The sequence below is a fragment of the Gavia stellata genome, chromosome 27 (assembly GCF_030936135.1).
Source record: "Gavia stellata isolate bGavSte3 chromosome 27, bGavSte3.hap2, whole genome shotgun sequence".
Taxonomy (NCBI): Eukaryota; Metazoa; Chordata; class Aves; order Gaviiformes; family Gaviidae; genus Gavia; species Gavia stellata.
The window spans coordinates 6,533,575-6,543,875 of NC_082620.1; the positions used below are offsets into that span (position 1 = coordinate 6,533,575).

Consider the following 10,301-nt stretch of genomic DNA (forward strand, 5'->3'; position numbering starts at 1 on the left):
AAGAGAGGGCTTGTTTTTCGGAGGAGAGAGGGGGTGTTTTGTGGGAACAGCAAACAGCTATTTTTTATTCTGTTTTGACAAACCAAATTTGTTTTTATCCTGTGCCAAGTAATGCTCTGTAAGCTTTCTGACAGTGGGTGTCTGGATATGAGCAAGGGAAGAACAACAACATGCTTGAGAAGGGCTTTTGATATACAGCAGGGATTTGCTTCATCAGATGCTCTTGTGACAAGGAGAAAATGCTGGTAACCCATTTAATGTATTGGAATGGAAATGCTACTTAGTGACATCGTGCAGAGAGAACAGTTACCCCTAATATTCAGTTCAGCCTAATGCCCTCTCTTGATCGCAGCGGCTGCCTTACAGCGAGCTGGCAGGCTGTAGTGAAGCAGGAGCAGGCTGTACACGCTGAACTTACGCTATTCTACCTGAATAGCTGCTTCTGCCCTCCCATCTAGGAGACTAGACTAGATGGACCTCGTATCTCACCTCATATAGCTGCTGCGATAAATGTTGACATCTGGATGTTTTTATCAGAGAAAAGGGTTAAACAGCCTCAGAAACTGTATGTATGTATCTTTGCTGAAAAGCTATTTCAGATGCGTACCATTAGTCTGCATTTACACTAGCTAACTCCAAGTGTGGAGACATCAAAGCTAAAGTCACAGCATACAATGACCTCTAGTGAGGGATGGATAAAATAACATATGTCAAGGATCTGTGCTGCTTCTCTGTGCCATCTGCTTAAAGGCAGGCTCTTGGCACTCCATAGTGCAGTTTAAGATCAGAGCATGTAGGGAGAGACAGTGCTTGCCTTTGGGTAAATATATCTTGGCTTGTTGGACCTTTCTCCTTAACGGTGATAAACACGATCAGGTTGCTTGGTGGACTTCGGTTTATTCTTTTGTAAACGTTGATGGATCAGAAACTTAGACCAGTGCTTCATTACAGCACTACATTTAAGTTTCTGGAGAGCTTGGTATGCTTTGAAAGGTCATGAATAGAATGTGTGTTTGTTTAGGCCAAATGACTGATCGTGCCTGCGCAAGTGGGGATGTGTTCTGGCAGCAGCGTGAGAAGGTGAATCAGACAGGACAGTGTCTGCTTGACCAGTTTCCCCCACGTCAGCTGGTACTGCTGTTGCCTGTAAAATTTGAGACTGGAGGACGGTTTGTCCAGTGTGGACAGAAAAAAGTGACTAGGAAATGGTGAAAGTGCGGTGGCTCGCGATCAGCTTGTGGCGAGGGCTGAGGTTCGGTGTGGCTCCTCTGTCAAATAAAACTTGGGCCCAGAAAATCTGTAGCATGTTCCCTTAGGCCGTGTGAGCTCTCCAGTGAAAATGAGTACAGGCAAGCCCACGCAAAGTGCTGGCAGCTTCTGGGAGGAGGTTCAGCTCTTGCCTAGCTGGACACCACCGGGCTGGTTAAGTGCATTGTGTTGTGCTGTTTTCTTTCCCCTCAGAGAGGCATTGCTCATGAAGGGACTGTTCACACAAGCCTGTTTGCTCCTGTGGCACTGCGACAGGGCCTAGCTTTCCTTCAGCTTTATCTCTTGCTGAAGGAAAGCCTGAAAGGGACTGCTCTTTTCAGTCTTTGTCCTTTGTTTCCCCAGGGAAATAGATGTTTCCCTGAACCATCCCCAGATGTTTCTTGCACAAGCTTTCTTGATGCCCATGGGAAGTAGGTAATTGCCTGTGTACTAGTCTCCGGATGGAAGTCTTTCTAGGAGTGCCTTGCTGAGAGTACTTCTCACACAAGCTGAGGGGCTCTTACTTGCCAGTTATTCCTTGATGGCAGCTTCATGAGGCTGCCTTGATGTAAGAAGTACCAGGAAGATTAGTGGTCAGGATGGATGCCTTCAGCTCGTGAAAGGGGTGGAGAGGAATGTAGCCACTGCACAGGGATGTGATAGATAGCTAGTCATAGGGAACTGGCATTTGGTGTGCAGGTGGCATTGGCAGATACAAGTCTTGGCCCTCCTGGAACAGCATGCCTTCTAGGAATGTAGAAGGAAAGGGTGTTTTTCAGCCAAGAGGATGCTGAAGTGTGAGGGGTGTTTATGCAGGAGGTGTGAGCACCGTGGTGTGAAATTTGTGCTAACCCACTAGGTCTGGAATTGCCAAGTGTGGAGGGAGGGAAGGGAAGTTGTGACATGCAGAGGTGTTTGAAATACTAGTTTGCTGTGCTGTGGGGACATTGTCTTGTGGGCTCTCCTCCTTGGCTTTTTTTGGCTTTCTGAGAGAGCAGCAAGCCCCTACATAGTCCCCCACCTGGAAACAGTATTGCGTATGTGTTAAAACCACCTGTGAGCTCAGCTCTCTCCCAGCAGGCATGTGAGCTTCCTGCCACAGACAGATGTGTGGGTGCCACTGTTGTTTCTGAAACAGAAACCATCCTCTGCTCAGCTTTCTTCCCACAGGTGGTGAGAACAAGTCTTGCTCCAAGGCAGTGCTCTGTAGCTGGAGATCATTGTGTTACAGGTCCTCACTTCATTCTTACTAATGTCTTTAGTTGTAGGGAGGGAAGACTTAAAGGAAGCAAGGTAACTTTGCTAGTTCTTTTCCCTTCCCTACCACCAGCTTTGGTCACTAGAAGATGCTGTGCCTCTGCATGTTGCAGACAAGCTTAGCTGCTGCATGTTGTCATGTCACCCCAGTCAGTGCAGAACCTAGGCAGCCCATGCAATCCCTGCTAAAAGTGGAAGGAACGCCTTTCCTCCGTAGGCTGTGGGGTGACTGTGACTACTGGGGCGTGCTCGGGGACTAAGGGAGCGTGATCTGTCCAAAGAAATAAAGTGAGCACTGGAAATGCTCCCTGGAGGTATGTGATAGCAAAGGCATACAAGGGGCAGCCAGGACTGGCTTGAACCCTGATGGGTGAGTCTGGGGCGTGACTTGGGATACTTCAGTGGCACCTAAAACAAGGGTCGAAGCATTCTTTATGTGAGGAGATGCTTGCTGCTTTCTTAAAACTCAGCTGGACTAGGAGCAAAGTGTGTGGCACTGGGACCAACTGATAGTACTAGGAACAGTGGAGGAACATCAGAAATTAGGCTTTCTGGGAACTATAGGTTTAATAATAACGATGTACCTATATTCAGGAGCAGAGGCTCATATTAAGAAATCATGGTGATATCATTCTTTCCTGAGTGACAGGCACTGAACTCTCTGAAGTTTCTAGCTTGACTTGCCATCAGTAGTAACTGTGGGCTGCTACACAGCACAATACTGCTGATAGCACAAGTGCAGGACTCCGGACAGGATTTCCCGATCCCGTTAAGTTTTACAAGGGCAGCTCCTAAGCTGTGTTCTGTGTTTCTCCAGGTCCGAAGAATGGTTGGGGCTCTAGTTGCAGTTGGCCAGGGAAAGTTAACACCTCGTCATATAAAGGAGTTACTGGAGGTAAAAGATTCACGGGCCTTTCCATCAAATGCCATGGCTCCGCCATCTGGACTCTTTCTAAAATCAGTGGAATATAATGAAGCAGGTAGGTGAACACAGGGAATGGCATTCTTTTTGTAGGGGTCGGATCTAATACTGAAGGGAGCAGTAACACCCACAGTCTTCCTTTACGTGCCATCTGACCTATGGCTCGCAGCTTTGTTCATTGACACCCACATCACAGTGAGTGCCCTGGACTGTAGAGGTGTTTACAGCACTTGCTATGGAAAAAATGTGTGGTTTTTTTCCTGGTAGATTTCCTCCTCTTACTTGCAGGGCAGTAAAAGAGAAGTTGTGTTGACAATGACCTTGAATCACATGAATGATACTTTCAATTCTCATAAATTCTTGTTTTGTCCCTGAGCATGTATAAAGACCAAATTGTCTGTGGTATCTGGGTGCCTACAGATCCATTTCTGTTCACTCGCTTCTCCCTTGGTATTTATGAGAGGATTGTACAGACTGGAGGACAGAGAACAGATCATCCTTTTGCATATGTGGTGGCTCTCTTAATTTAACAGCATCTGATCTAAACTATTTCAGCTTTTTAGCTTAAAAAAAAAAAGGGGGGGAGAGGGATGCAAATTTGCAGAAGATAGCAAATGGATGTCGTGGAAGTTTGACATCCCTGCTGGGGAGAGCAGGTATTTAAAACTGCAAGGATTAATCTGTCTCTGATCAATCCAGTGCCTGTGAAATGTGGATAGAAAGGGCTTTCCACCACGCTGCAGACCTTCTCCCGGCTGCCTTGTCTCAGCCAGACCACAGACCTCCAGGTGGGCTTAGAGCTGGCTCTGCTGCAACAGCAGTACACATGCTGAGGCTTAAAGATGGAAGGGAAAGGGAAGCAACGAAGAGCAGAGCAAGGATTTTGAATGTAGTTCTGAGCGCTTGGCCTGGCTGTGAAAAGGCAGCTGCTGTTTGCTGGTTTTGGCCCTCTCCAAGGATGCCTTTCCTAATAGAGCTGGCTGTGCCAGTGGGGAGGGAGCCCAGGCAGGAAATGAAGACCACAGACTTAAAGTGCTCTCAGGTGCTTTCAGTGCCATCTTTTTCCCTAAATCAGTGTTTTCCTTTTTTTTTCCTCTCAGATTTGGATGCCACAATTGCCCCAGGAGAATAGCAGCTCTGTGAGATACAGCCGTGTCTGAAGGGACTGTTGTTGTGGATATGCGATGGAGGTTTGCCAAGGGCTCTTGTCTCAATAAAAGTCATTGACTGTGACTGTAGGCATCTTCCTATCATTTGTTCTTGCCCTCTGAGACTGCCAAGGGGAAAGGAAGAACAACTTCATGCTGCTTTCAGATAACTGCTTTTTTTTTTTCTTTTTTCTGAAATTCTGGTGCCTGTCTCTTAAACAGGAGGAGGAAGGAGTGGGGCTTGGGTTTTTTTGTGGTGTGGGGTTTTTTTTGTTTCTTCTGTGGTGTCTGTGGGAGGGATACAGGCTTAGAATGGAGAACGCAGCATTTCCTCTCTGCCTCTCTCCTGTGTAACCCTGCCTTTGTACAGCACACTGCAAGGGACAACTGCTACTGTTTGATGCAGTGACTTAGAGAAACAGCCTTTGAAAGAAAGTGCTCGCCATTTCCTCTCCTCATCAACAGTCACTCTCTTACTGAACTGTAGTGGCTTTTACGTTATCCTGTTCCCTGGTACAAAGTCACGTTCGTTGCACTTAGGATGTTGCATGTTACAGAGCAAAGTTCCTTTGAGGTCGCTTAAAACCTGTTGTAATGGTCACAGCCCGAGCTAGTAGCACAGGAACAACTGTGAGTGAGTCGGCCTAATCATGAGATGCGGCGGTGGAGGCTCTGTAGCCAGACCGTGGCTGCCACACTGTTGCTGGGCTCTGATTTTCTTGTTGCTGCCTTCTGCTCTTCCACAGTTTTTGGTGCAGCGGTGCTGCAGGGCGTGCTAGAGTCTGTCAGTGCTCTAAGGGCGTGTGAGTCAGTGCAGAGCAGGGAGCAGAGATGGTTCTTTTTTTCTTTTTAAACCACTCTAATCTCAGGTTTTGCCTGCTTGCCCAAGCAATAAAATACACATGGGTAACTTGTGGTTTTTTTCTCATGAATGACACCAGAATCTCTGTCTGTTTTGGTTATAAAATGACTGTTAGAGTGCCAGGTTACAGGAAAGTGGATGAAAATTTTGACTTCTGAAGTTCATGGAACAAACAATACCTGGTTTAAACACTCTCCTGCAGTGGAAGCAATGTGTAGCTGAGATGCCTGGCACCACCATAATCTCCCCTTTGTCCATGAGAGGAGGAGAAGAATTACAGAGAAAGCCAGTTAGTCAGAGCAGACAGCGCACTTGATTTGGTAAGAGGATGTTCTTTGTTATGTGGCAAATCAATGTGATACAAACTACTGCATTCAGAGAAATAAAGGAGGAATCTTAATAACCTCTTGAGAGACTGTAGAGTTTCCACTCTTTGCATGGTGAAGAGCCACAAGGTAGGCAGAGGGGGAGGCAGCAGTTCTTTTTGACCTCTCTTAAGGCCACCCTTGCCTTTGGCAGTGGGGATCGAGCTCGTGAGTGGTCCTGATACAGAACAGGAGGACAGCCCATTTCTAGGTGTCCCCTCATGAGAAGTGATGCATCTCTTCCCCACTCTGTTCCAGGTACCAGTTTTGCCAGAGACCTACTTTTGACAGCATGGGAAGGAAAGGCAAGATACTTCTGGTTACTCTCTCCCTTCCCGTGCAGCACGCTGACTACTAGCTGCCTTATTCCCTCGGGGACTAATTCCCAAAGAAGATGACAGAACTTTGGAGGAGTCCTGGGTCTCTACCGTGGAAGAGGAGAGCTGAAGCTGCTGCGTTGCTAGTGTGGTACCTCTTTGTGCTTTTCTGGTACAGCCTTGCTGGATAAGTACCCAGAGGCAGGGATGCCGTAACATGCTGCAGTGATTTTTTTCAGCACATGCAATGGGACTTGTCTGTCTGTGTTCCAAACCCCAACATGCTCGTATATTTTTAGACAGTGATTTGCCTGAAAGGGAATGGCGGCAAAGTCTTGCTCTTCCCTGCTTTGAGGGGAAGTGAGAGTGCAGCTACAGGCCCATTTCAAAGTGTCTCGGACTGAACCACTGGTACCTGGTTTCAGAGAGGCTGGTCTTGCTCTGCAGACTGCTGGGACTGGAGGGCAGGGCAGGCTGGAGGTGGTTGAGGGTGGCTTTGGGTGGGAGCATCGTGGCTCCCTCTTAACAGTGGCTGCATGGAGAGAACTAAAACATGCACTAGTACTGGCTGTGTGCTGTGCTCTCTGCCCAGTTCTGGGGGGGCAAGTTGCTCTGCCTTGGATCTGAGTGACAGCTTTTCATCTTTGCTTCCTGTGGTTTCTCTGTACAGCAACGTGGGAGAGCTCTGCAGTGTCTCTTGTAGGGCAGTTTGCTCTGGTGTTAAAACTCTACGCAGAAGAGCTTAGCAGTGACCTCGTAGTTGTGAGGACTCTTTGGAGAGGCTGGTGTACTCATCTGCAGCTTTTCCATGAAAGATGATGATCTGAGCTCTGGTAAGTTAACTTTCCAACTAAATTTATTTTAGTCTTTACCCGAAGGTAGCCCATCGAGTAAGGTGAACCCATTTAAGCTCAACTACAGCAGGAGTAAGGAACAGTGGAGTGGGGGGAGTAATAAATCGCTGACATGGAGTGTTTACAGGGCAGAAAACCGAACCAAATACTAATGCTGTTTGGGTGTTAATCAAGCTAACTTACTGCAGGCTCAGGTATCACTGCTTTTTTTTTTTTTAATAGTCACAGTGCAAAAATACCTGCTATTGATGTTTCTGCAAATGTTTCCCAACTTCTGGTTACAATAAAAACCTATCGCGCTTATGGGCTTGTTACCAAATCCTGTGACTGAGCAACCCAGGTTCAGCTATCCACTCTAGAAGTAGACTAACTGGCTGACTCTGCAGTGAGCACAAAGAACTGTTGTGGGTGTTTGCTTTGGTTTTTAAATCCCAGAGCAACTATTAAAAATAACCTAAAGACATTTAATTAAGGAACATGCTCTCTTAGCATCGTAAAATATATCGTCATGTAGAGAACTTCTGTACAAACTGCTAGTCTGAATTGGTTTTTTGGTGTCTGTCATTAGTACTTGTTACTTTTATCAAGGGCTATTTAGCATTCTTTTCCTTTTCATGTTGTTGCATTACTAATCCTTTTCAGTGGATTCAATTTGGACATCCAGTACATGGGGAGATCTGTCTTTCTGGTTGACAGTGATGCTTGAAAACTAAAACCAGAAAAAACTCCCGCTTGGCCGGAGTTCGAAGTCTGAAGCTTAGTTTTATATGAAAACGTTTCTAATAATTTAATGCACTCAAAATCCAGTGGAAACTTTGATGTATGCTTTTCTGTGTTTTTGTAAATCAAATAACTTTGTACAGAAACAGAAGTTCAGTGGTGCTTTTTACTTGTCTAGAAGACACAACAGCCCCCCTCCCCCAAAAAAACTCAACCAACCAACTAAACAACCCTGGGGAAGCAAAGCTGAATTTGGAATTTGATCAGACTCCATACTTTTAAAATAGTAGATAAGTAAATGGTACATTATTATAAGAAATGAAAGTGGCAATATACTTGGAAAATATGTTTAGTCATAAATTCTGTCACTTTTATTACCTCTCACAGGGAATGAAAATATTTTCAAACAGGTTGATGAACATGGTGGGGTGCTGCGGTGCATATATGACCGTTTGGAACCGAGTAGAAGACAGACTTGTAAAATACTCCATGTCAGTGATTTATTATCCCCCCCCCCACCACCACCACTGTTCCTTACTTCTGCTGTAGTTGAGCAGAATGTAAGACATCATGTGGGATCCTATTTCAGATGGGGAGGGATTTAGGGGATTAAGTGAGACTGAAAGCAAATGATATTAGTGTAGTACCATGGTGCAGGCAGCTTCTGTGCCTTTAGTAAGGCCCTGTAACCATGCTGCCAGGGATCTGAGTGGAATCAGTGTTAGGCAGACTCATTTCGCCATCTCGCAGCAGTCAGTCAGCATTAAGCTCTTGCTGTATCTAGCTTCTACAGAATCTTGGGACGATGTATGTGCTGTTTGGAAAAATTCCTTTTGTTTGTTTTGGAGCTAATAGTGTCTATGGATGTCCTTAACTGTGCTTGCCTTGTGAGAAGCAGTAGCTAACCAGGACCCTTTTCCTGTCCTGCCCCTTTAATGATTTTACAGGCCTCTGCCTTGTCTTTCCCCAGTTGCAACACTATACCTTGAACCGAGAAAAGATAAATGTTCGGTGGCTCTTGCTCTGGCAAAACTCTGAGATAAAGGTTGTTTCAAGTCCCGTGATGCTTGAAGTTACGGCTTAGCCATGCCTGGTTTTGTATTAATTCTTCTCAGTGTGTGTACAAACCCTTTGCTATTAGGTGAGAGACCCATGTAAGCGGATACGCATGCTTGCCTACTTAAAGTGAAACCATTTTTTTCCTTTCTAATTTTCCAGTTATCATCTCGGGTGCTTTTGACTTCATTCAATAAACAACCATCAGGAGGAAGTGTGATTTTAGTTTTCTTTGGAAAGCACCCAACCTTTTTGTTTTTGTGCCTTTAATAGCTTAACTTCAGGAACTTCGTGCCTGTTGTAGCTGGGTTTAATTTCTCCACTGCCTTAAGGGCTTCTGTTCAGGTGTCTATGTCTGGCTCAGTTATTCAGATTTCTTTTATATTTGATGGAGAGAAAACTGCACTGCTGGAGTGCGGTTTATTGCTTACGTGATGTGAGTGACCTAGATGAGAGGAGTCCTACTTGCACAGTGCCTCTCTCCCATATTTCAAACACATAAACTACTCCTTTAGGCTCCCTTTGTAACTGAGATGAGTGGTGGTTCCCCTCTGCAGTGCGCCTGCAGAGTAGGTTTAGGGCGCTGTAAATTCACCCAACAGCTTACACCGAGCCTTCCCACTCGTATATGAATGTCAACTAAGGTATAAAAGTGTGGGTGAGAAGGATGGAAAAAAACCCACCTATTTCTCAGATTGTCTGCGTGCGTGTTATCAGGTCTTACGATGACCTAGGACTGTAACCTGTGCTACATACTCCCCTGCAAATGAATGTTTGTTCCAAGGGACCTGGCACGTGGTGTCTGAAGAGCTGAACCGTTCCATTTACTGTTTAGTTACAGTTATCTGTACTACTGGCCATCCACCCCGAACCACTCCTAAATGGGGGTGGGATGGTGCTGCTTCTTTATGGTTTGGTTGACAGCTTGGTATGGATGCCAGCTACCTGTTTCAGTTCTGTGCTTTAAATACGATTTCTTAATTTTAATGGGAAGGTTCCACACGTGCTCTTTATAAAACTGCAGCAGCAAGGAGGTTAAAACAGTTCAGTCATACAAAGTACTGGGTTAACCGTCACACTGGAGTAACTGAACAAGCAGTCCTGCTTGGATTTTTGCCACTACTGCTTTTCCTTTTTTCCTGGGAAGCCTGCACAACCCATCACTGCAGTTTTTTTAAGGGCAGGATAATAACATCAAACATCTCTCAGCAATGACACAGGAATTTTGTTAGGACTTAGGAATGGGAAATTAATTACAGGACCTCCAAAGGTGTATCACTGCTAAAGTTCTCCTGTACTGCTTCAATTGCTGGTCCATCCTTAGCCAAAGCTATAGCCTTCTGTGTGTCTTTTTTGGGGGGGTGGGGGGAATTGCTACCTCTGTTATGTCAGTATTGTCACCTTGTGATGATTTCAGTGCCAGTAAATACTCTGTCTACTGTGCAAACCTCAAATGCTCGTGTTTTAAATGATTTATTCTCCCTTACAGCAACACCACTTTCCATGTAAATATACCAAGCACAGACCTCTGAACCGCAGACTTCACCAGACT

General features: G+C 45.6%; 1 protein-coding gene across 1 annotated transcript in view; it reads left to right on the forward strand.

Annotated features, from left to right (window-relative positions):
* PUSL1 (pseudouridine synthase like 1) overlaps nt 1-4,822 on the forward strand; it is a 28,573-nt gene extending 23,751 nt beyond the window's left edge. Inside the window, exons 7-8 of the mRNA XM_059830052.1 lie at nt 3,323-3,485; nt 4,528-4,822. Coding sequence (XP_059686035.1) covers nt 3,323-3,485; nt 4,528-4,559 — 195 coding nt within the window. The 3' untranslated portion in view covers nt 4,560-4,822. The remainder of the gene's footprint in view (nt 1-3,322; nt 3,486-4,527) is intronic.
* The last annotated feature ends 5,479 nt before the right edge of the window (nt 4,823-10,301 follow it).